The 22,862-nt window shown below is 56.2% G+C and overlaps 1 protein-coding gene across 1 annotated transcript; it reads right to left on the bottom strand.

Moving 5' to 3' along the window:
• Nucleotides 1–1,179: 1,179 nt before the first annotated feature.
• Nucleotides 1,180–22,591, bottom strand: LOC114200141 (putative thioesterase PNKD). Its single transcript, XM_028092135.2, has 9 exons — nt 22,402–22,591; nt 7,503–7,618; nt 7,246–7,358; nt 6,523–6,581; nt 5,703–5,795; nt 5,194–5,357; nt 4,403–4,489; nt 3,354–3,469; nt 1,180–3,119 (listed from the first exon to the last, which is right to left on the bottom strand). Exons 1-9 carry the CDS (start codon nt 22,560–22,562, stop codon nt 2,946–2,948), a joined length of 1,083 nt encoding a protein of 360 aa, XP_027947936.2. The 5' UTR covers nt 22,563–22,591; the 3' UTR covers nt 1,180–2,945.
• Nucleotides 22,592–22,862: the final 271 nt, after the last annotated feature.

Genomic DNA, 22,862 nt, shown 5'->3' on the forward strand with positions numbered 1-22,862 from the left:
CACAGAGCACACAGAGCTGCCCTTCTTCTGGAAGGTGAGGACCATGGCCCCTTCCTCCATGTCCACCCTAAGTACAGCCCTGATCCACGATAGCGGGGGCCAGTGCCAAGGTTCCTTGCTTGGGGTGAGGGGCGCCTAAGAGAGTAGGCTGAATTGTGCCCAGGGGTGGGAAAACTATGCCTTGGTCTGGCCCCAAGGAAATGTGGAATTAGGCCAGTGCTGCCCAGTCTTCAGCCATATCAAGGCCACCTTTAAGAGTTCTGCTATGGGGTTGCCTGGGTGGCTTCAGTCAGTTGAGCAGCTGGCTCTTGAGTTTGGCTCAGGTCGTGTTCTCAGGGTCGTGGGATCGAGCCCCGGGTTGGACTCTGTGCTTAGTGGGGAGTCTGCTTGAGATTCTCTCTCTCTCTCCCACACCGCCCCCCCATCACTCACGCTCTCTTTCTCTCAAATAAATAATCTTAAAAAAAAAAAAAGGAGTTCTGCCATGGCCCAGGGCCACCTTTACTTCATCGCTATTTCAATAAATATCTGTAATTACTTTCATGAATTGAAAACTGCTATCACTTTGTGGAAACAAAAGAAAAAAAGAAAACTGCCTTCACTTGTCAAAAATACTGACCCCAGGGGCACCTGGGTGACTCAGGCGGTTGAGTGTCGGTTCAGGTCACGATCTCAGGGTGGTGGGATCAAGCCCCAAGTCAGGCTCCACACTCAACAGGGAGTCTGCTTGTCCCTTTCCCTCCCCCTCTGCCCCTCCGCATGTATCTGTGTGCTCTCTCTAAAATAAATAAATTAAAAAAAAATGACCTCAAAGGTAGATACAATGAAAACAAAACCACAGTGTTAAACTCAAGATAGTTGACCGACTAAGGTGTGGACCCAGAGTCTGGCTCTGTTAAAGAGACGCGTTGAGGAGAGGCTAGTGCCAGGGCCTTGCCCCTCAGTGCTATTCCTCTCCCCTGTGGCCAGTGGTGCACCTGTGCCTCCCAAGCTCTGGAAAACAATGAGGTAAGCACGTTGTAACTCTGAAAAAGTGCACACAGGCCATGGGAAGATGTATTTATAGCACTGTTTCCGGGCCAAGGCTCTTGGAGTGCAGTAGCTCCAAGTTAGCAGACTGGTAACTCAGGAAAACGGAACCACCAATAAAGATGATCTCACTGAGTGATCAAGCCCCAGTTAAATTATTCATTCATTCAAGATTTATTGAGCGCCTCCTGTGTGCCAGGCACCGTGCTGGGCGCAGAATTACAGAGATGCATAAGATATAGTCCATGCCCTGAAGGGTTCACAGTCTAGAAGGGGAGACAAACATGTAAACAAGTAAAACACAGTGTGAGAAGTGCCACGAGGGAGAAGCATTTACAAAGAGCAGAGGTAGCCTGGAGGGTGAGGGGCATGGGGGTTGTCTTCCTGGATGAGGGGGCCTTTGAGGGGGGTTGTGAGAGATGAGTGGGTGTTTGCCAGGCAGACAAGGCCGGAGGAGCGGGGGAAAGGCATTCCAGTCTGAAGGAACAGCATGAGCAAAGGCACAGCGGCATGGAACTGCATGTCTCAGGGGGGCGGGGAACTCTATTCTGGTGGTATTGCTAGAGTTGGTACCAGAGGCTATGGCTGGGGACAGAGGCAGAGGTGGGATGATGAGGGGAAACTGAGGGCAGGGGGCATCTCAGAGGCTCACCAGAGGCGAGCAGAGCCCGAGGGAAAGCTTGAACACAGGAAGAGAAGGCTCCCAGCTGACCCGAGGTATGCTTGCTCGAGGACCTTAGGGATCCTCTCTGTGGCCCCGAAGGGACGTGGGCCAGAGACCGGAGGAGAGGCTGAGCTGGGTTTCAGACCTGGGGTCCTGGAGGTCACCACTCACTCAAGAGCTGACCGCTCTCTGCTCCCAGACTTCCAATTTCTGCACTCTGCTGCGTAGACCCCTTTCCCCAGCCAGGATGGGACCAAGGATCGAATGAGAAATGACATGGGGATGTTCGTGGCAAACCGCAGAGGGCCAGAGAAATGGCTTCATAACTAAAAGAGGAGAGGGCCTGAGAGTAAAGCAGGAGTTAGAACAAGGCAGAAGTTCCTAAGAACAAGAGCCATCAGGAGAAGACTGCTGCAGCCCGGGCGGAGGATGGCTCTCTGCCCCCTGGGAAGGGGGGGGTCCTTTGGGCCCCACCTGTGGGGCTGCAGTCCCAGCTCCTGGTGTCTCCTCAGCCTGAGGGCATGGTTTCTGTGGCAACCAGGACCCTCCCTCTTCCAGGCTGCAGGGGACTCACTGAGGCCGAGACTGTCCAGACACGTGGATGTCCAGCCCTTTCATCTTTCCCAGAAATGGCTCTGTTTAAAAAAAAATGCCTTCATGGTGGTGGGGGGGACGCAGCGGGGAGGCTTGGGGAGGAGGGCCAGTGTCTCTGGACACCAGAGCCCAGCTGCCCCTCTGAGTGACTGCTTTTCCAAGGCACCACACCTCAGGCCACTCTGGGGGGCCTGCGTGTCTTTCCCAAGCCTGGAAGGGAGAAGGGGGGAGAGGTCTGAACCCGCTCACGACTCCCGCTGGCCTGGGCTCAGGGGCTACAGCGGGTGAGGCCTCCTGAGGGAGCGCCAACCAGCACTCTCTGCGTCCTCACCAGGGGCAGGAGCAGAGCCAGGGAGGAGGCACCCTCCCAGCTGGGTCTGGAGATGTCCCAAGGCTCCCCCTTTCCTCTGGCCCTGGATGACTCAGCCTCCCCCCCACCCGGCCCCGTGGGGCCTCCGAGCCTTCGACCAGCCTCCATCCTCTCGGTCTCATGGCCTCGTCCCCCTGCCCCTCCGCCCCCCGACAGTGCTGGGGCCTGAGGCCCACTGGGGGTGCCGATGAGGTGGTGGTGGCAGCAAATGAGGGGGATGGTGTGGTGTGGGCGATGGGGGGGGGCTCCCCGCCATGGGGGGGCGGGCTGTGGTGGGCTGGGGGGCTGTCACTTGCTCTTGTGCAGGTCCTTCAGCTGGCGGAGCTTCTCCAGGAGCTGGGCCCGGGAGCAGCCATCGTCCCCCGTGGGGCCCGGGCCTGGCCCCAGAGCCTCCTGCAGCACCAGGCAGTGCGTCCTCAGGAAGGGGTTGTAGGAGCGCTCTTCTCCCAGGGTGGACGGGCACTGTGGGACGAGAGGCACCGGTTTGGCATTTGGCGGCGAGAGTCTGGAAGCCTCCCTGGCCTCTCCCATCTCAGGGGCCAGGGGGCCTCTCTTGAAGGCCTGTGTACCAAACATGTCGGGGCTCTAGGGACGGGTCTGCAGGCCGCAGCTCAGCATGGAGGGGCTCCTGCTGGGGAGTGCCCTGGGCAAAACACCCCCCCTCCCCTGGCCTGGACCCCAGGCCCTGCCCCGCACCGTGCTCTTGCGCTCCATTCGCTGCCTCTGGACCCACTGCATCTTCCTCTCCCGGGCCAGGTTCTCGGGCTCCACCACACCTGCAAAGCCCAGGTTCTCTTCTGCGTATTCGTGACCTAAGGACCACCGGGGGGTGGTTGGGGGGCAAGATGCAGGACACAGAGAGAGGGGTGGTGCGGTCAGAAAAAGCCCTCCGGGTACCTGACGACCAGGGGGAGGGCTGGCACTGCCGGGAGAGCCCCAACCACACGGGGCTGCTTCTCTAAATGTGGGCACAGGCCAGCCACGAGTGAAGGGGCCAAAGCGGTTCAGGGGCAAAACCACCAGACCTGGAGCTGGGAGCCCTGCATCCTAGCCCTGACTCCGCCCCTGCCCAGCTGTGCAACCTCAGCCAAGTCATGGCACCTCTCTGAGCCGCAGTTTTGTCATCTGGCAAGTGGAAAAAATAATGCTACTAGAACACAGATGCATTCCCGGAGCCTAGGACAGAGCCTGGTATGCATCTGGCGTTCAGTCAAGTATTTGTCAAATGAGTGGATGGATAAATATACGTTCCGAAGATTAGCTGACATCTCAGCGATGTGTTTGAGAAACTATGGCTATCCAATGTTCGTGGATGTATGTAGGGACATGCAGTGTCTGGACGGATGGACGGACAGACGTGCCACATACATGCATGGGGACGGATGCACATGCAATGTGGGATATGGATGCATGCAGTGGATACGTGCGGAGCGGATTTACTGACTTCTCTGATAAGCAAAGGCTGTTTTCTGTTCTCGGCTCTGGCTATAAAATATCAGCCATCTCTCTGGGATGCACCGGGGCCTACAGGGCTCCCAAGAGGCCGAGGGCTGGCTGTCAGGGGCAGTTGGCGTGAGAAGCAGAGGCATTCAGAGCCAGTACTCCAGAATGAAAGGGGCTCTGCCCTCACGGCTAGAGGTGGCTTCCAGGAGCCACCAGAGGTGGAGTGGTGTCCCCTCTGGGCCAGCAGCTGGGGCGGCTGGGACTCTAGGGGAGTGAGGGAGGAGTGGGAGGGGGGACCTCACCAGGCCACAGCAGAGTGTCATCCCCCAGCCCCAGCACCGTATCCAGGGAGCTCAGCATGGTCTCTGCGGTGCCCTCAAAGGTCCGTCCTGGTGAGGGGAAGTGGGTGTGTTACAAGGTACAAGAACACAGCTCGGTCTAAGGTACATGGAGGGGGTGGGGACCAGTGTGCATAGCTGGGGCTGGCCACCAGCCCTCAACCTGGCCCCTGCCACACTCACCCCCCAGGCCTCTATGCCCTCCCCCCCGACTGGTTGCTGAACCCACATAGTCACTCCCCAACCAAGCCTGCGGGAAGGCCCGCATTGCACATACTGACACGTGGATGGAGAGGAGGATGGACGCTTCAGGCTGAGTGCCCAGGGCCCCAAGCACAGTTGGTGTGGGGTGGCTCTTTTCCACTTCTTTCTTTGCCTGGGCTGCCCTCTGAGACTCCGCGCAGCCTGGGACCACGATCCTTCCCTACCCACGGGTCACCCTCTCATTTGGGGCTTCTCGACTTTTTGTAACCTAGTCTCTCCAGGTACTGGAGAACTAGGCAGGCTCTACCCAGTGGAAATGAACGCCCTGCCAGGTCTGTACTCAGTTACAAGCATTGTCTCATTCTGTGCATCCCCTGTGGGGGAGTCGTGAGGTTGTTCAAAACAACGGGCTAACATGCATAGGAGTAACAGCCAGGCAGTGTCTGCACTGAAAGCAAAGTTTTCATGTACTGCATGGGGCTGTGCTGTCCTCGGGTCTCTGCCCTGACCCCTACCCCCCACTCCTGCTTCCCTTTTTGGGAGGAACTCACCACAGCCAGAGAGGAAGAGCAGGTCCCCTGAGAAGAGGCAGGAGGGACCCTTGTAGGGCTCCCCATCCAGCAGGTAGACCAGATGGCCTTGCGTGTGGCCAGGAGTGGCCAGAGCCTGGATCTGAAGCCGTCCCACGCTAACCACATCTTGATGACACAGGGGACTAAGAAGCAAGGCAGTAGGGGAGAGAAGGTGCTAGAGCTTCGGCCGTGCCGATCCTTGGCCTACCCGAGGTCCAAGGAGCTGGGTGATTTGAAGGAGGCAGGGCTTCCACACCAGAGAGGGAAGGCACTGACAGTGCCTAGGGCTTCAGATCTAAACCCTCGCCTCTCCCTCTCTTGGGGACCATGGCTGGATGAGTTGGGGGGTGGGCTGTGATCTGCCCTCTAAGGGCCAGGAAGGGCTTCAGCAAAGATCCAACTGCTGGCAGTCCTGCGATAGTCGACTGCAGGATGGGGTGTGGGAAAGGGGGCACAGAAGGGCCACCCACCCCGGGTCAGGGACTTACTGGGTGAGGTAGGGGATGCCGTCCTGAGGGCTCCCATACACCCGACAGTCCTGGTGCCGCCGGCTGAGGTCACGGTTTCCTCCACTGTGGTCCCTGGAAGATGGCAGAGACAGGCAGGGACTCTGAGGGGCAATGGTACGAAGCCTCTTTGCCTTCCTCGTTCTAGATCTCCAGGCCTTCGAGCCCTGAGCCCTAGGCTTCTGAACTGAGCCAAGCTGTCCACACCTCTAGGCTTTGTGTGAGCTGCTCCCCTGCTCGCAGTGTCATCCCCACGACTTGCCATCCCTCCCCTCCATGCCCAGGCAGTGCCGACCAATCTTTCTGGACTCTCTCAGCTCCAGGGTCGTCAGCCTCTAATTCCTCCAAGTGGATCTGGTCACACTTCACCAAGGGCCCCCACCTCGTGTACTTTGTGCCAACTGCCACCTAAATGTTTGTCATTGTTGTACACTGTCACACAGGGCTGTCTCCCCTACCGGACTATAATCTCCTTGGGGAAAGAGCTCACAGGGTTTGTCCATGTCCTGAGCACACTGGGCATCTAATACGTGCCCAAGGAATGAAAGATAAATGCCTGCCCTGCCCTGCCCTCCTCTAGGGTTTCAGGAGCCTGATAAGCGCTGCGGTGGGAGACCCACCCATTCCCTCCTTCTCTGCTGGTGCCCCCATAACTTTATGAAGAAGGTGGGTGCCCTCGCATCCTGACTCCCTGCCCCCCAGCCCAGCGTGTCCTCACTGGGCCTAGTCCTGCCAAGCCCACTGGGGCAAGGGTTGGCCAGGGAAGATCATCTGTACCCAGACCCCCACCCCAGCCCCTTACCAGTGCTTGTGGGTGCAGAGGATGGCAACCAAATTAACGCCCTCCTTTTCAATGGAAGCCTGAGGGAGAGAGGAGGTACTGAGACTGAGGAGCAGTGTGCAGCAAGGGACAGGGGTGCAGGTGCTGGGCAAAGGGGCGAGAGCAGGGAGGATGAGGGACAGGGAGGTGATGAAGCTAGAGAGTGAGAGGGTAGGGAGGAGAAGGCTGGGGAGAAGGGGGGCAGCCGAGGCTGAGCCAGGGCGTAGGGGAGGCCATGGGGAGGTGGGTGGAGGGAGATGCAAGGGGCAGGGGAACACACAGATACACATGCACACAGAGAAATAAGAAATGGGAAGGAAAGCTGGAGAGACCCAGACACTGACAGACACAGATGAGGAGAGAAGTAGGAGGGTCAGAAAGGCACCACAGAGAGTGAAAGACAGAAGAAACCTCAGACCATGGTCCTGAGTCGGCGTCCCTTTCCCTCTGGCTGGGCTTCCCCCACGGCTGTCCGCACCCCCCCCCCAGCCCCCGCCAAGCCCTGGACACTGGCCCCACCCCCCGCTGTGGTTGTGGGGGGGGTCTCTGTGTGTACTTGCATGTCAGGGTCTCTGTGTGAGGGCACAAGGAGGGGGCACATCCCACTGGCAGAGGGATCAGGGACAGCCCCTCTCCAGTGAGGGAAAGCTGCCAGTCCCCACGGTGACCCAAAGTACCCCTGCCCCCACCCAGTCCTCCCCTCACCTGTACGGCCTGAGGGTCTGAGGGGTCCACAGCCACAGCCAGCCGGGCATGGGTGTCGATGATGAGGTAGCTGTAGTTGTCTGACAGGACGGGGATGGGAAGCACCTTCACTCCTGGGGGACAGAGATGGGCTGTGGGCGGGGTGCCGGGCAGGGAGCCCAGCGGTGGAGGGAGGTAATATGATGGGGCATAGGCGGGGGTGGGGGGGGGGTGGGCACAGCTTGGGGCCATGCTGGCCCGGGGCAGCCAGAGCTCACCGTTGAAGAGGCGGGGCTGGGTTCTGGAGTGGCCTTTGGGGTAGCGATTCCGAGCCCTGCGCAGCTGCTGGCGGTAGAAGAGGTACCCGAGCCAGGTGCGGGTGTACAGGCTGTACCTGCAGGGCGGGAGGTCTGCGCTCAGCCCCGCCCCCCGCGCACGCCGGGGGTCCCCCATCTCCACTCCCTTGGCCGCACCCTGAGTCGGTGCATCTCTACCATCACGTGTATGCCTACTGTTTGCCCTGCTCAGTCCTCAGGCCAAGAGGGAGAAGGGGACAGACACACCCTAAGCCTCAGGCCCATCGGGGGAGATGTGAGCTGAGGGATTCACAGAAGGGACTCAGAGGGTGAGGGGTTTATTCCACAAAAAGGGTGTAGGAGTTAGGAAGCTGAAATGAGGTGGAAAACATAGTTCCAAAGAGCAGTGGCGCATCACATCCCGCCGCGGAGCTGCTGAACCAGATTCTCTGCCCCACCCCCCTGTCTGGGCCAGCTCAGCCGGTCTGGGGTGGGGCCTGGGAATGTGCATTCCTAACAAGGTCCAGGTGCTGCTGGTTGCCGCTGGCCCGGGGACCAAACTCGGAGAGCCTCTGGGGCAGAGAAAACAACAGGCGAGGCCCAGAGGCAGCAGACAGCAGGGCCTTGTTAGGGGAAACTATAGAAAGTTCCGTCCCGCGGGTTGGCGGAGGAAGTAGGGAGAGGTGAGGCGGCATGGCCTGACCACACTCCCTCTTCCCACCACCGTGTCAGGCCATCCCAGGCTACAAATGGGAAAGGCGAGAAAGTGGCACAAGGCACAGAGGGGTCTTGTGACTAAGAGTCCTCCAAACACAGGATGGCGGCATGCAGGGCGAGCATGTGACTGGCGCAGGCACACACGGCCCCACGCTGGGTTCCACGCTCCACTGCCGCCGTCTTGAAATTCTTAATGATTTTACCTCTGGCTTTGTGTCCCGGAAGTGAAGTCTGACAGGACAAGGGAATATGCCGGGGTCGAAGACCACACAGTATGCGCATGCTCAGTTCCTGCTGCCCCCTCCCCCAGCCCACATCTACCACGTTCATGGTGCCCCCTAGCACAGGATTCTGGTGGCCCCACCGTGGTGGGAATTCAAGACTCAAAGGGGCTGCAAGGTGAGTATGCATCTATGTATACAGAGGCCACGCCTTTGGTCCAAACCAGAACGTGCTTCAGATGCATAAAGAAGGTGTTCTAAGAAACACAAATGGGGTGCCTGGGTGGCTCAGATGGTTAAGCGTCTGCCTTCGGCTCAGGTCATGATCCCAGGGTCCTGGGATCGAGTCCCGTATCGGGCTCCCTGCTCCTTGGGAGCCTGCTTCTCCCTCTGCTTCTCTCTCTCTCTCTGTCTCTCATGAATAAATAAATAAAACCTTTAAAAAAAAAAAAAAAAAAAAGAAACACAAATGACCGAGAAACCCTGCCCCATCCTTTCTTTCTTTTTCTTTTTTTAAAAGATTTTATTTATTTGACAGAGAGAGACATAGCAAGAGAGGGAACACAAGTAGGGGGAGTGGGAGAGGGGAGAAGCAGGCTTCCCGCGGAGCGGGGAGCCCAATGTGAGGCTCGATCCCAGGACCCTGGGATCACGACCTGAGCCGAAGGCAGACGCTTAGCGACTGAGCCAGCCAGGCGCCCCTGCCCCATCCTTTCTTACTCGTGTTACTTCCCTGTATGATCCGTTTTCGCTGCAAACAATGCTACAGGAGGCAAGGGAAAGAGGGTAGCCCATCTGTCCTGCCCCTTCCGTCCTCCCGGGCTCATTAGTAAAGCCGGAGGCAGACGGGGCTGGCAGAATGCGGGTGTACCAAAAGGGAAAAAAGAAACAGGTAATTCTGTTTTGTGCGGTATTTCCACTGCTTGGGTAAGAACAAAATACTGTGTACAAGCTAGGAAATGTGAATTACAGTTTCAGTGATTTCATATGTGACTTAAATGTCCTTATATTTGCATTTGAAACTGGGATTGTACAGGGGTGCCTGGGTGGCTCAGTCGGTTGAGCCTCCCACTCGGTTTCAGTTCGGTCCTGATCTCAGGGTTGTGGGATAGTGCTCTGCACTGGGTGTGGAGCCTGCTTGGGATTCTCTCCCCCTCCCACCTGTAACCCTACCCCCCCAAAACAAAAACAAAAAACTGGGATTGTATATAATAAAGCAAAAGGCAAAATTCATGCTGATAATTTCGATTTTTAATTTTTCTTTACTTATGCTGATGTTGAGTAGCAAATTAAAAACATCAGGACAGGGGCGCCTGGGTGGCTCAGTCGTTAAGCGTCTGCCTTCGGCTCAGGTCATGATCCCAGGGTCCTGGGATGGAGCCCCGCATCAGGCTCCCTGCTCCGCGGGAAGTCTGCTTCTCCCTCTCCCACTCCCCCTGCTTGTGTTCCCTCTCTCACTGTCTCTCTCTGTCAAACAAAATCTTAAAAAAAATAAATAAATAAAAACATCAGGACAAGTCAAAAAAGAAATCATAGAAGAAAGGAAAAGCTTATATTTTAGTATCTTTCATGGCACCTTTTTCCTGCTCTTTGAGCAAGAGACTCCGGATTCCATTTTACACCGGGCCCTGCAAATATTGTGAGCAGCCCAGCCAGCTCAGGACGAGCCACCTCAAGCTGTCTCACACCTTGGCCTCTCACAAGGAAAAATGAGACCAGGGTGGGGTGCTGGGCTGCTGGTGTCAAAAGCCTCCTGTGCAATGTTTAGGGTCATCCAGCAAGTCAGAAAAGGGGCAGGGATTCTGGCTGATTAAGACAGAGACAGAGAAGGGACACCTCGGTGGTTCAGTCGGTTAAGCGTCCGCCTTCAGCTCAGGTCATGATCCCAGAGTCCTGGGATTGAGCCCCATGTCGGACTCCCTGCTCAGCGTGGAGCCTGCTTCTCCTTCTCCCTCTGCCCCTCCCCCCTGCTCGCTCTCTCTCCTGCTCTCTCTCTCTCAAATAAATAAATAAAATCTTAAAAAAAAAAAAAAAGGCTGAGAGGAGTCAAGGTGCAGGGTTGGGGGTAGATGATGGACCCTAAATATCTATGGAGATTTGCTGTGTCTATCTTGGGGTGGAGGGGGCAGGAGCAACCACTCTTGAGGCCCCTTTGGGAAGAGGTGGCTGATTTGTCTACAAACAAGTTGGTCAAACATGAGCAGGTCTCCATGATTGCATTAGAGATTAATCACTGCCATCTCTGTTCCGGGTGCCCATGCACCTGTGTGCCTGGGGAATTTGGACATCCTGTGGCAGGGTTTTGCCATGCTTTCTGTGTCTTTATGTCCAGTTTCCATAGTCTTTCTTTCTTTCTTTCTTTCTTTCTTTCTTTCTTTCTTTCTTTCTTTCTTTCTTTCTTTCTTTCTTTCTTTCTTTCTTTCTTTCTTTCTTTCTTTCTTTCTTTCTTTCTTTCTTTCTTTCTTTCTTTCTTTCTTTCTTTCTTTCTTCTCTTTCTTTCTTTCTTTCTTTCTTTCTTTCTTTCTTTTTCTTTCTTTCTCTCTGTTTCTTTCTTTTCTTTCTTTCTCTCTCTCTCTCTCTTTCTCTCTTTCAGATTTTATTTATTTATTTCACAGAGATAGAGCGTACAGCCAGGGGGAGCAGCAGTGGGAATGGGAGACGCAGGTCCCCACTTGTGCAGGGAGACCAGCCCTGGGATCACGACCCGAGCCAAAGGCAGACATCCAACCGACTGAGTCACCCTGGCCCTCTTTCTGTTTCATTTTCAAATCTGTTGCAGATCTTCCCACTTTCACCCATGCAACAATATTTAGTGAGGCCTGGCTCGGCTTTGGGCAGAGTGAGTAAGGCAGAGTCACTGCCCTCTGGCATCTTATGTGCTAGTGGGACCGGCAGGATAACAAACATATTGTCAAGTCAAGATGACAACACCAAACTGGGCAACAGAACGGAGAACGGTGACATCAAGGAAGGCCACTCTGGAGGTGACATTTCCAAGAAGCGAGGGAGCCCGCTGGGCCAGAAGCCTCACCAAGAACGGGACAGACGGGAAGTGTAAAAGTCCCCGCGGGGAGGAAGGCAGCCAGCCGGCAGGGGCTGCCCATTCTCTGTGCTGTGTTCTTGTAATTACAGAGCCGGCACACCAGATATGCCCAGCAGGAAGGGATTGGTTGGAACAACATAAATATCCAGGACTGGATTCCAGACCAGAAGAGGAATGTTAATGGGACAACTGGAAAAATTTCAGTAAGGTCTGGAGAGTCAGTAAGAGTTTATATGGACGTTAACGTCTCGGTTTTGCTGTCTGTTGTTAGGGAAGACGTGACATTCAGGGGAGCTGGGCGAGAGGTGTATGGGGGATCCTGTGTACTGTTTTTGCAAGTCTGAAATTATTTCAAAATGAAAACTTAAAAGACCATAAATAAGTCAATAAAATCACTTTCCTCTGTGCCCTGACACCACCTCGCATCCGTGCCTGGAGTCCTGTTCCTGACCTTCCTCCTTCCTACTTAGGCTTATGGAAAGTGCCCGGGCCCTAGCCATAGGAAGCTCTGGGTTCCAGTGATGGCTTGGCGCCCCCAGCCCCATGTCTTTGGGCGAGTTATTGGTCTCTTAGATCAGCTTCCTCATCTACAAAGTGGAGACACCAGGACTTAGTCCTGCAGGACTGTGTGAACATTCAGTGACATAAAACAAGATAACAAATGTGAACAGTCCGCCGAGGGCCTGGTGGGTGGAAGGTTTAGCAACTGTCGCTTCCTTCCCGATTTCAGCCGGGCCCCCCTCACAGCTGTTGGAACATGGCTGTCCACATTCAGGAGGCACTGATAAACGTTGCCTGTTTTCCCTTACTGGATGCTTCTTATATGTGCTTTCTCCCCCAGCGAAGGTCAAGAGCCACGAGGGCAGGAGCTGTGCACTGGGAGGCTGCCGTCAACAAGGCCCCTTTCTTTCATTCACTCTATTCAGCAAATCCTTGCTGCACGTGCTGGATGCAGGGCAGAGAGCAGAGAGCGAGGCCGCCAGGGCCGCCAGACCCCAGACCAGGAAAGGAATCAGTCAGAGGCAAGGGCCGCCAGACCCCAGACCAGGAAAGGAATCAGTCAGAGGCGAGGGCCGCCAGACCCCAGACCAGGAAAGGAATCAGTCAGAGGCGAGCGGCTGAGTGCAGCTGGTGAGGGAAGAGAGCAGCAGAGGGGAGGCAGTCTGACTGTGGAGAGGGTGATCAGGGAAAAGGCCTGGCTCTTCCCTGACGGTCACACCTGAGCCGGAAATGGAAAGGAGAGAGGGAGGGCAGGCTGTCCGGGGTGCTGTGGCACCAAGGCCCTGAGACAGACAGGCATGTTCTAGCAGTCGCCAGGCAGAGCCGGAAGGATGGAGAGTGCCAGGGAAGGGGTCAGCGGGGTGGGCAGGGGCCAGGCCGGGGGTGGGGGTCGGGGGGGGATTGCTGGTGGGTTTTAAAGCACAGAGGCACATGCTTCAACTTCCCTGTCTAAGAGCTTGCTGGCCTGCGGTGCTGGAGGGAGCGGTGAAAGGGTGCAGGATGGCAGGTGGCCGAAGGACCTGAGTCGTCAGTGGGGGACACGACAAGGGACCGTCGGGGTGACAGGACTGGAGGGGTGAGGCAGAGGTAGGGGGGAATGGATGCCAGACCTGAGATGGGTGCCCTGCTTGGCTATGGGGGGAGGGACAAGGTAGCCTTGTGGGCCTGAAGTCTGGGTCACTGTACAGAGCACCGGAAGGCTGGCCTGGGCTGGGAGATGGGGGTGAGAACCCAGTGACCCTGGGATCCTGTCCCCAGGCCTGCTCTTTCCCTGACAGTGACTTCTGTGTGACTCTATCCAGTCTCAGAGCTGTGGCTCCTTCTTCATCTGCCTGCTGTGCTGGCTGGGTGTCACAGTCGCCAGGGTCCAGAACCGTCCTTGACAGCTCCTTCCCATATCCCCCTACAGCCTCTCCCTCTGGGAAAGGCCATGTCACCCTCCCAGTGACACAGCTTGAGCTCCACATTGAACTCTCTCCCTGACACATGCTACCAAAACTGAATCCTCTCAGTCTCGCCTCCCCACAACCCCAACAAGAGCTGCGCCAGGGAACAGGCCCCAGAAGCTCTTCATGAGGCCTCCTTTCCTCAGCTCTCTGCCCAAACCACAAACCAATGGAAAAATATAAGTTCTTAAAGCGCCACCTGAATGAGTCCTGCTCCTGCTCAAGAACCCTCCATGGCTCCCCACTGGTGACAGGGGTGTGTCTGACAACCAAAATGATCTAGAGCACCAGGTCTCAACGTGCACAAAACTCAAATATACAACATTAAGCTAACAGACATACTACAGGGAAAACAGACAATCTGCAACAGTTATTAAAAATGCCAGAGCAGGGCGCCTGGGTGGCTCAGATGGTTAAGCGTCTGCCTTCGGCTCAGGTCACGATCCCCGGGGTCCTGGGATCGACCCCTGCATCAGGCTCCCTGCTCAGCGGGGAGCCTGCTTCTCCCTCTCCCTCTGCCCCTCCCCCCACTTGTGTGCACACACGCTCGCTCCCTCTCAAATAAATAAATAAAATCTTTAAAAAAAATACAAAATAAATAAAAACGCCAAAACATGCAAAAGCACTATCTATATTGCTTGGGGATACAGACGGCTGTAGTGAAAGAATCAAGGCAGCCGAGGGGATGGTCAACGGGCAGCTCAGCTGGGTTCCTGCAGGGGCAGGAAGGAGGCAGGCTGGGAGGTGGGCACAGGGACTTCACCATGTCAGTAATATTTTGTTGCTTAAGCTGGGAGGTCGAGGGAATTGTTATATTATCTATCTTCTTTTGAATGCCTCAAATGCCTCCTGCAAATCTCAGACAACTATCCTGCCTCAGCTCCTGTCTCAGCTCCGGTCTCAGCTCCTGCTCGCGGCCATGAATACCCTCCAGGCCTTCTGGATTTACTCAAATCCTAAGTATCCTTGGGAGCTCGGCTCAAACCCACCTCCCTGCTCCCTCAGTGGCAGGGCCTTACCCACTTCTCCCCGGTATCTAATCAGTGCCATGCATGGTGTAGGCGGACTTGGCTGGTGACCCAGCCTGCTCCTCCTGGCTCCTCCTCACCCTTCCCCGGGGTACCCCCAGCCCCAGCACAGCACACACTGGCTCTCAGAAAATGCTGACTTGGTGCCCAGGAAAAGCTGGGGGTGGGGGGCCAGCATGCCGGTGTTAAAGCAGTGACCTGGTGCAGAGAGTGCTCCATCAGCTCCGCGGGCCCCATGCCCGGCTGTGGACCTTGTGACGGACCTTGTGACGCCTGGTGGGGGCTTATGAGGCCCAAGCTGCAACGGCCTCTGCCCCTGCTCTCCCCTCCCCCGCTCACCCATCGGCTTCCCATGTCCCTCCCTCTCCCTGCTGCACCCACACCTGGCCCAGCAGGGTGCTCTGATAACCAGGTCACCTAGACCCAAGGGCATGGGTGGGGCTGCGTCACAGGGCACCAAATTCCAACCTCCCAGGCTCTGGGGTCTGGGCCCGGGGCCCCTGAACGGAGGAGACGGAGGGAGCGCTGGACAGGGGTCTGCACACGCAGGTTAGAGCGCGCCCCTGGAGCTCACGGGCTCGTCTCCTTCCAACCTCACCTCAGCCCCGAGCTAAGTGTCTCCCACCAGTCATCTCCTGTCCACCCCCAAACAACCTGGAGGCAGCTACTATTCGTTCCTCCATGTTATAGACGAGGACACGGAAGCCCGGAAAGGTGGGAAGGGGTCCACTCAGGATCACACCAAAGCGAGTGGTGGGGCAGAGACTCGTCCCCAGCAGCCTGATCCTAGAGTTCACACTCTTAACTACTAACATCCTCCCCGAACCCTGAATGAGGGTGGAGGATGACGTGAGTGGGCCTGAAGTATTTATGGGTAGACCAACCTCCTCTGAGGGCCTCTGTTGAGAAAAATGGTATGTCAGGGTGACTTCAGTGACCCAGACACGCAACCCAGGATCTGTCTGCTGGGACCTCTTGGATCCCTGGTTTTAGCCTTGTCGAGATCCACACTTGGGCCGAACTCATTACATGTGCTGCATTTTGCTGATGAACGCAGAAGGTCAGAGACCCCATGGACCTCAGGGTAAGACACCCTGAACTGGAGAATCCTGAAAGTCCCTTTCAAATCGAGGCTCTGATTCCTAATCCCGGATTTACGACTGGGTTGAGGCTTCCGTGGGCAGAAGAGTACGAAAACAGAACAGACCCCAGCCAGGAAAATGTGAAGGTGGAGGAGTCACTGGGAAGAACCTGTCCCATCCGCTAGCCCCCCCACCTCGCTGGGAGTCACTGCCCCATGTAACGGGCCCCTACAGCTTCCTTTCTAATTTTGCCAGAGGCAAGAACCAGGAACACACTCCCCGCCTCAGTTTCCCTCTCTGTGAAACCGGGTGCTCCTCCTCCTCCCTGAAGGAGCAGCTCAGCCTGGAAAGGTCACATGATTTACAAGATGCCGCTGACACCCCAGGGCCTGATGTGGGATTCAAACTCTCTGCCATGGGGTTCCCAGGCATTGTCAGAAAGGTGGGATCTGGGCCTGAGGCCATTGCATCAGAATGATCTGGGGGTGCTGGTTAAACAGGACAATTTGGACCTTTTCCTCTTCCCCCTGCTCTCCCTGCCCCCACCCTCAGCCCCACCCCCACGCCCCACGCCCTGGCCCCTTGCCTGGATTCTGTCTGATTCAGCACTTCTGGGGCCCAGAACTACCCACTGTCCCGTCACCAAAAACTAAAGAAAGTTTCCTAATTGGCCTCCTGGGACTCAGAAAAACCGCTGTGCAGGTTTGGGTGGGGGTGGGGGCAGACTGCCTGGGGTGATCTCCTGCAGTTGCCCTGGGGGCCCTCCCTGAGGGGTTAGGGCTGGGACATAGCACCAGTCACCCCAGTGAGGGGTCACGGGCACACCTTTCACTCCCAGCCTCACTGCACAGAAGCATGGCTTCTCTGGCTTCTGAGTCTGAACTTGTAGCCCCATGGGAGGCCTGTGGGCCAACTGGGGACTGAGACACAGCCCCTCCCCTCCCCCTGATCCCTCAGCCACCCAGTGCAGAACACACAATGGAGTTCTTCTTCCCCTCCACCCGAGGGTGGCCTCCCCATCTGGGCCAGAGAGACCTGAGGGCTCTCAAGTGTCAGTCCCACCTCGTCCTGGGCCCTGAACTCCACTGGGCCCCAACACACAGGCCCAGGTTGCTGAGGCCTCTGGTCAAGGGTGCACTTTTGGCATCTCCTCTCATGCCCCCCAGGACACACAGCCTGCCCTAGGCTTTGCACCTCTTTATGAAACCAAACCCAGAAATGCCTGTCTGAGGGCCGAGGGGCCTGGAGCGCTACTGGAACGGGGCCTGCTCCCAGGACCCTTAGGAACAGAAAGAGGCTCAATGTTTTACACTTTCTCAAAACTGAGGAAACCAAGAAGATAATGAGACAGCTAAAAAGGCCCTAGGGAGGGAGTTTCCCGAAGCTGCTGGCAAGCCTGGAGCTGGGGGATGGGGCACTTCCCCATGCCCAGGAGAGGGGCAGTGCCTGCACGGGGTCGGAACAGGCCTGCCCGGGGGACCACGGGGCCGAGCTCCAGGCTCCATGCCTGTCTGCAGCCCTCACAGCCCACTCTGGACTCCATCCATCTTCCCAGAGCGAGGAGGAGTCCAGCTGAGGGCTCTCAGGGGGAATCAGAGGCATCGCCATGGCCAGAGGCCTCTTGGCCAGGGCTCAGTCCTGCCTGCGATCCTGGCCACCTGCCCAGCCAAGGCCCCTGGGTTTTGTTTGATTTGGGTTTGGGTCTGTTCCTTCGGCTTTCCCCTGCTGTCCCTCACCCCAGTGCCAGGCCCTCTTTGATTCAGTCCCGTTCCCTGGGCTAGGAGTCCAGTGGGGGAATCAGACCTGTGGACACCTAATGTAAGAACAAGCCAGAATGTGCAGTGAAAGCTCTAAGGGGGAGGCCAGGGCCAAGGTCATGCTGGAGGCTGAGATGAATTTGGACCGGGGAGGCTGGGCAGGCTTCATGGAGGAGACGGCACCTGCGCCAAGCTTTTCATTCATTCAAAAAACTTTTTAACAAGGGCCAACTGTGTGCCTGGCACTGTTCTGGACACTGGGATACATTACGGAAAGAAATTTCTTCCCTCCTGTGGCTCAGATTCTGGTTGGGGGAGGAAACCAATAAACCAATAGACAAATCAATATATAGGATGCCCTATGGTGATATGTACTATGGAGAACAAAGCAGGGTAGAGGGGATAGAGTGCAGTGGTGTGAGCGTTGCTATTTTTATATGGGGTGGTCAGAGCAAGACTCCCCAGTAGGGTGAAATTTGAGCAGAGACCTGAAGGGAGTGGGGCAGCAAGCCATGTGGCCATCTGGGGGGAAGAAGGTTCTAGTGAGAGAGAACAGCAATCAAAGGGCTCAGAGGTAAGACTGTCGTAGAGTGTTTAGGGAAGAGCCAAGTGGCCGGAGTAGGCACCTTGCAGAATGAGCAAGGTGAAGAGCATAAAAGGTGGGGTGGGGGATGGGCTGGTCACACAGGACCTTGAAGCTATTCGGGAGGAATCTGAGCAGAGAATGGCACATTTCTGACTTAAATCTTAATGGTTTCGTTCTAACTGCTGTGCTGAGAATACTTTGGGGGTACAAACACCAAAGGAAGCGGTCAGTTTAGGAGGCCAGGCAGGAGAGGACCATGGGTCAGCCCAGGGTGACAACAGCGGAAGTACGGATAGGTGTGTTCAGATTTGGGATATATTTTACTTTTATTTATCTATTTTTTTAAAGTAAACTCTACACCTAACAAGGGGCTTGAACTCAAGACCCCGAGATCAAGAGTTGTGTGCTCTACCAACTGAGCCAGCCAGGTGCGCTTGGATATATTTTGAAGGTGAGGTTTGAGAATGCAACAACATTTGACAGGTAGAGACATACGGAGGAAGGAAGGTCTGATGGGCCCCAGACGGAAGTGTAGAAAGAGATCCAGGCCTGCGGAAAATGGCATCGGGCAGGTCTGCAGGGGGTGAAGGAGGGTCCCCAAAGGCCTGGGCTGGGGTGTAGGCAATGTGGCTCGGGGAAGGAGGCATGCACTCAGAGCCACTCTTTGGAAACTACCCTGCAGCCAAGGGGCCGCTGTGGATGCTGGGGCTGTAGCTCCCCAGGGTCCCAAAGGCCTGCGAAAGGAAAAGGACCCTGCTCCCCTCATGCAGGCTGCGCTGGGGATGGCCCAGCCCAGTGCCTCTGCGCAGCCTTCATTCAGGTCACAAGCAGGTTGGTCATTTACTCCAGGGCCCTCAGCCCAGGATTCTTGCCGCTCCTTGAAATCAAGCCAGTGGGCCTCACAGGCCCCAGAGAAGGGGTTCCTCTTGCAGAAATAGAGCAAGCAAGGTCTGTCCCAGGGACAGTTGGTTTTACGTCGGTCAGGAGAGTCAAGAAAGGCCCTCTCTGGGGCGCCTGGGTGGCTCAGTTGGTTAAGCGACTGCCTTCGGCTCAGGTCATGACCTCAGGGTCCTGGGATCGAGCCCCACATCCCCCACATCGGGCTCCCTGCTCGGCGGGAAGCCTGCTTCTCCCTCTCCCACTCCCCCTGCTTGTGTTCCCTCTCTCGCTGTGTCTCTCTCTGTCAAATAAATAAATAAAATCTTAAAAAAAAAAAAAAAGAAAGACCCTCTCTGCCTAGGAATGAAGAGGGGGTTTGGTCAGGGAGGATAGAAGGGCTTTGGCAGCTAGGACTGCCCACCCCAAAGGCTGGCTGTCATCTCCTTTCTCAGTTGTGCAAGACATTCCGAGCCCCAAACGAGCTCAGCTTTGTTCCCCATTCACCACCCCCCAACCCTCCCGGAAGACAGAGGCTCTGCTCAGGGCCCCATTCTTTTTTTCTTTAAAGATTTTATTTATTTATTTGACAGACAGAGACAGCGAGAGCAGGAACACAAGCAGGGGGAGTGGGAGAGGGAGAAGCAGGCTTCCCGCTGAGCAGGGAGCCCAACGCCTCAATCCCAAGACACTGGGATCATGACCTGAGCCGAAGGCAGACACTTAACTGACTGAGCCACCCAGGCACAGGGCCCCATTCTGCAACACCTTCTCAACTACCACTGAGAAGGCAAAAGGGCAAAAGGGAAACTGAGGCACAAAGCTGGTGGCACACATGGGAGAGTCCCACGCTCTAATCCCAGCCTCCTCAGTCACCCCCTGCCACACCCTGGGGAACTTGTCGTGCCCCGCCTCCTGCCACAGTTTGGGTCCCTGTTCATGTTCCTTTCCCCTATACTTTGAGAGCAGCAACCAGACTCTGTTCATATCTGTGATCCCACAATCCCAACCCAGAAGCATTAGGAGTTCATTGGATGAATAAAGGGATGTGGGATTTCCTGAGGGGTGGGTGGACAAGATAGGCTTGGAAAACAGGAGAAGTAAGGAAGGAAGCTCCAGAAGGAGCCTGGCCAATGCCACCCTCCCACCCCACTCTCCATGCTCCAGAATGAGCCATTGCCAACACTTCCCAAGCACTTACTATGAGCCAGACCTTTGCATTTATATGCACAATTTCATTTGGTCCTCACGGGATCCCCATGAGGGAGGTACAATCACCATGCCCATTTTACAGATGCAGATAACGGAGGCACAGAGAGGCCGAGTTATCGATCCAAGATCCCGTGGCTACTAAGCAACAAACCTAGGATTCAAAAGCAGATTCTTCCAACCCCACACGCAATGTGCTTCGCTGTCTCCCATGCTCCCATGTGTGTGTCTATCTCAGGTTAGCCTGGATGTACCCTCCCTGATGCCCAGTCATCCCCATCCCAAGACAACTGTGGTTATGTCTGAGGAAAGCCCTTTATAAAATTTTCCAAACACCACTGATTACTGTTATTAATGATAACTGCTCTTCTCTTAGTATTTCCATCACCTGCTTTCCAGCCCCCAATGGAACCCTCTATTGGTGGTCCTCCCAGCCACATGTTTAGGGTGGAGTGTGCCCCGCATTCTGCCCCTTCCCATCACAGCCTGTCCCATCCGATCCCCCCTCCCCCTCCTCCCCATCCTTCCTGGAGGCAACACCCCAGCAGCAACACCTGCCCATTTCCCCCAGACCATTTCCTGCTCACACCCCCTGTCCCTCCCAGCAGCCAACAGCCTCTCCCCCAAGGGACTGAACTGATTGTTTCCCAGACCATGGAGGGGCAGGATCTGGAATTCTGATTCCAGGCACGCCCTTTTGCTCTGCAAATTTGGGGAGCTGATTCCAAGGCAATAGTGAGATCCAGACACAGGAAAGCCCAACAGAAAAACCGAATTCCAAAGAAGTTCTCTGAGAATTCCAAGTTTTGGGAATTGGGAAATTCCCAGATCCTAAGTTCTAGGAATACCCAGTCCCTCAGGATGCGGAGAAGGCGATCTTGGAAATTTTTATTTCAGGACTTCTGATTCCAGTTCTTTGCGGAAACCTTTCTTTTCCACTTCCTCAGTCCATTTGTGTGACTTCAATGTGACTGACTTTGAAAGCCAGAAGTAAATTTAAAAACCCTTCTCCACATAGAGCTGTGAAATTCCCAGAAATTTTATGGGGAAAATTTTCTTTAGGTCCCAAATATGAAATTATTTAAATATCTGTAAATCTCATTATTTAACGCTATTTGCAGAGCAATGGTGACTTGGTTGGAGCATTATCAAGAATGGGATCAATGTTGGGGTGCCTGGCTGGCTCAGTGGGTATAGCATGTGACTCTTGATCTTGGGGTTGTGAGTTTGAGTGCCGAGCCCTACGTTGGGTGTAGAGATTACTTAAAAATAATAAAAAAAAAATCTTAGAAGAAAAAAAAGAATGTGACCAATGTTTGAGCCATCAGAGATGTGAATGCCCCAAAGGCACCCATGCAAGATTCTCTCTCCCCCCATGCTTTTCCACTTTCCCCCCCCCCGCCACTAGCCCTTGTATCTCTACTCCTCAGACTGAGTTTGAGCAGAATCCCAGTGCTGAAGCTTCTTGGAAGATCTGGGGTGGTCTGGGGAGGAGGGACAAATTGTACAATGTCCTCTCTGAAGCTCAGGAAATTCCCAGGCTTAGGCCCTCCCCCAAACCTGGCTACTGGCCAGGGCTCCCACAGTTCCCGTCCCCATCATAGCTGTCCTCAGGCTTGCGATCCTGCCCCCAGCCCTGGCTGGCTGCGGGAAGGGATTAGGGGCCCTAGGAAGCCTTCTTGTGGTCCCCCCCCCTTTAGTGTCTCCAGGCAGATCAGAGCTGGTTACCCCCCTTGTCTGTCCCAGGAAAAGGGAAAAGTAGGGGGAAGGAAGGAGTGAGGACTGGGGGAAGGGGTTTCTGACAGGAAAAAGACATTGGAGGTCAGTGAACCTCCTCAAGGCTGGCTGAGCGAGAAGGGTCGGATTTCACAGCCTGGGGCTCCAGACACGCGCCAGGGTGGGGGAATAGAAGGAAAGAGACGGACCTACACAGTTGGGGCTCTCGCTTGGGACAGAAGAGCTTACACTGTGTGGTGGGGAGCTGGGTGTTGGGGAGAAGGACAGGGACACATGGAGGGAGCTGGCGGTTTCAAGTGACACTTCGATGGTCTGAGGCATTCCTTCTCTTCTGCACCTGCCCTCCTTTTCCAGCTCCTTTTCCAGCTCCCTGTCTCCAGCCCCTCATCTGGCCCTTTTCCCCAGATGTCTTCTCATGCCCCCCTTCCCTGGCCTGCCCCTCCAATCCTTCTCTTGCCCATCCCAATTTTCCAGCCCCCCCCAACTCCTGCTCTTCTCAGTGCCCCCAAATCAGTAGCTTCTCCAGCCCGCCCCTTCGATCGCTCTTCTCTGGCTCTGGATGTCCCAGCCCTCGTCCGAACCCCCAAGCCCTCCCCCCGGCCCCCGCCTCTCAGCTCCCTTTCCGCAGCGCGCCCGCCTTCCAGAGCCCCGCATCCCGCCGCCGGAGCCCGGCACTAACCCGATTCGGAAGAGCAGCCGCTTGCTGCGCGCCATGAACAGGCCGCGGAGGGTCCGCCGCGCTCGGCAGCTGCGGGGGCTCACGAGCAGGACGAGGACAAGGAGCAGCAGCCCGCAGCCGGAGACCCACAGCCACGGCGCGGGCCAGCCCGGCCAGGCCATGCTGGGGGCAGGCGCCCGCGGCCAACCGGGGGCGGGCGGGGCGGGGCGTTGCTAGGCGACGGCTCGGCCCAGGCCCCTTGGCAGGGAATCTGCGGGGTTGGGGCCCCGCCCCCTGCACTGCCAGCCTGGGGGGGCGTGGGGGGGCATTCTGGCCCCGCCCCGCTCCGCGACTCGCATTCGAACCCGCCCCCTCGCCACGCTCCGCCGGGCGCAAGCCCCGAATGCCACCCGCAGGAGGCGGCCTGGCCCCGCCCCCGCTGGCCGGCCCGGGGTCGGGGCGGGTGCGGCCTCCTGACCTGC

The sequence above is a fragment of the Eumetopias jubatus genome, unplaced genomic scaffold (genome assembly GCF_037043125.1).
Source record: "Eumetopias jubatus isolate StellerSeaLion01/CBP00866 unplaced genomic scaffold, mEumJub1_p1.0 scaffold_3, whole genome shotgun sequence".
Lineage (NCBI taxonomy): Eukaryota > Metazoa > Chordata > Mammalia > Carnivora > Otariidae > Eumetopias > Eumetopias jubatus.

What these genes read in the sequence shown, in the direction of transcription:
- LOC114200141 (XM_028092135.2), bottom strand. Translation starts at nt 22,562, where the DNA reads ATGGCCTGGCCGGGCTGGCCCGCGCCGTGGCTGTGGGTCTCCGGCTGC. An exon ending in GCTCTTCCTCTCTGGCTGTG is followed by an intron (nt 4,490 to 5,193) that starts GTGAGTTCCTCC and finishes TCCCCTCACCAG; the next exon opens with GACGGACCTTTGAGGGCACC. An exon ending in TGACACTCTGCTGTGGCCTG is followed by an intron (nt 3,470 to 4,402) that starts GTGAGGTCCCCC and finishes GGTGGTCCTTAG; the next exon opens with GTCACGAATACGCAGAAGAG.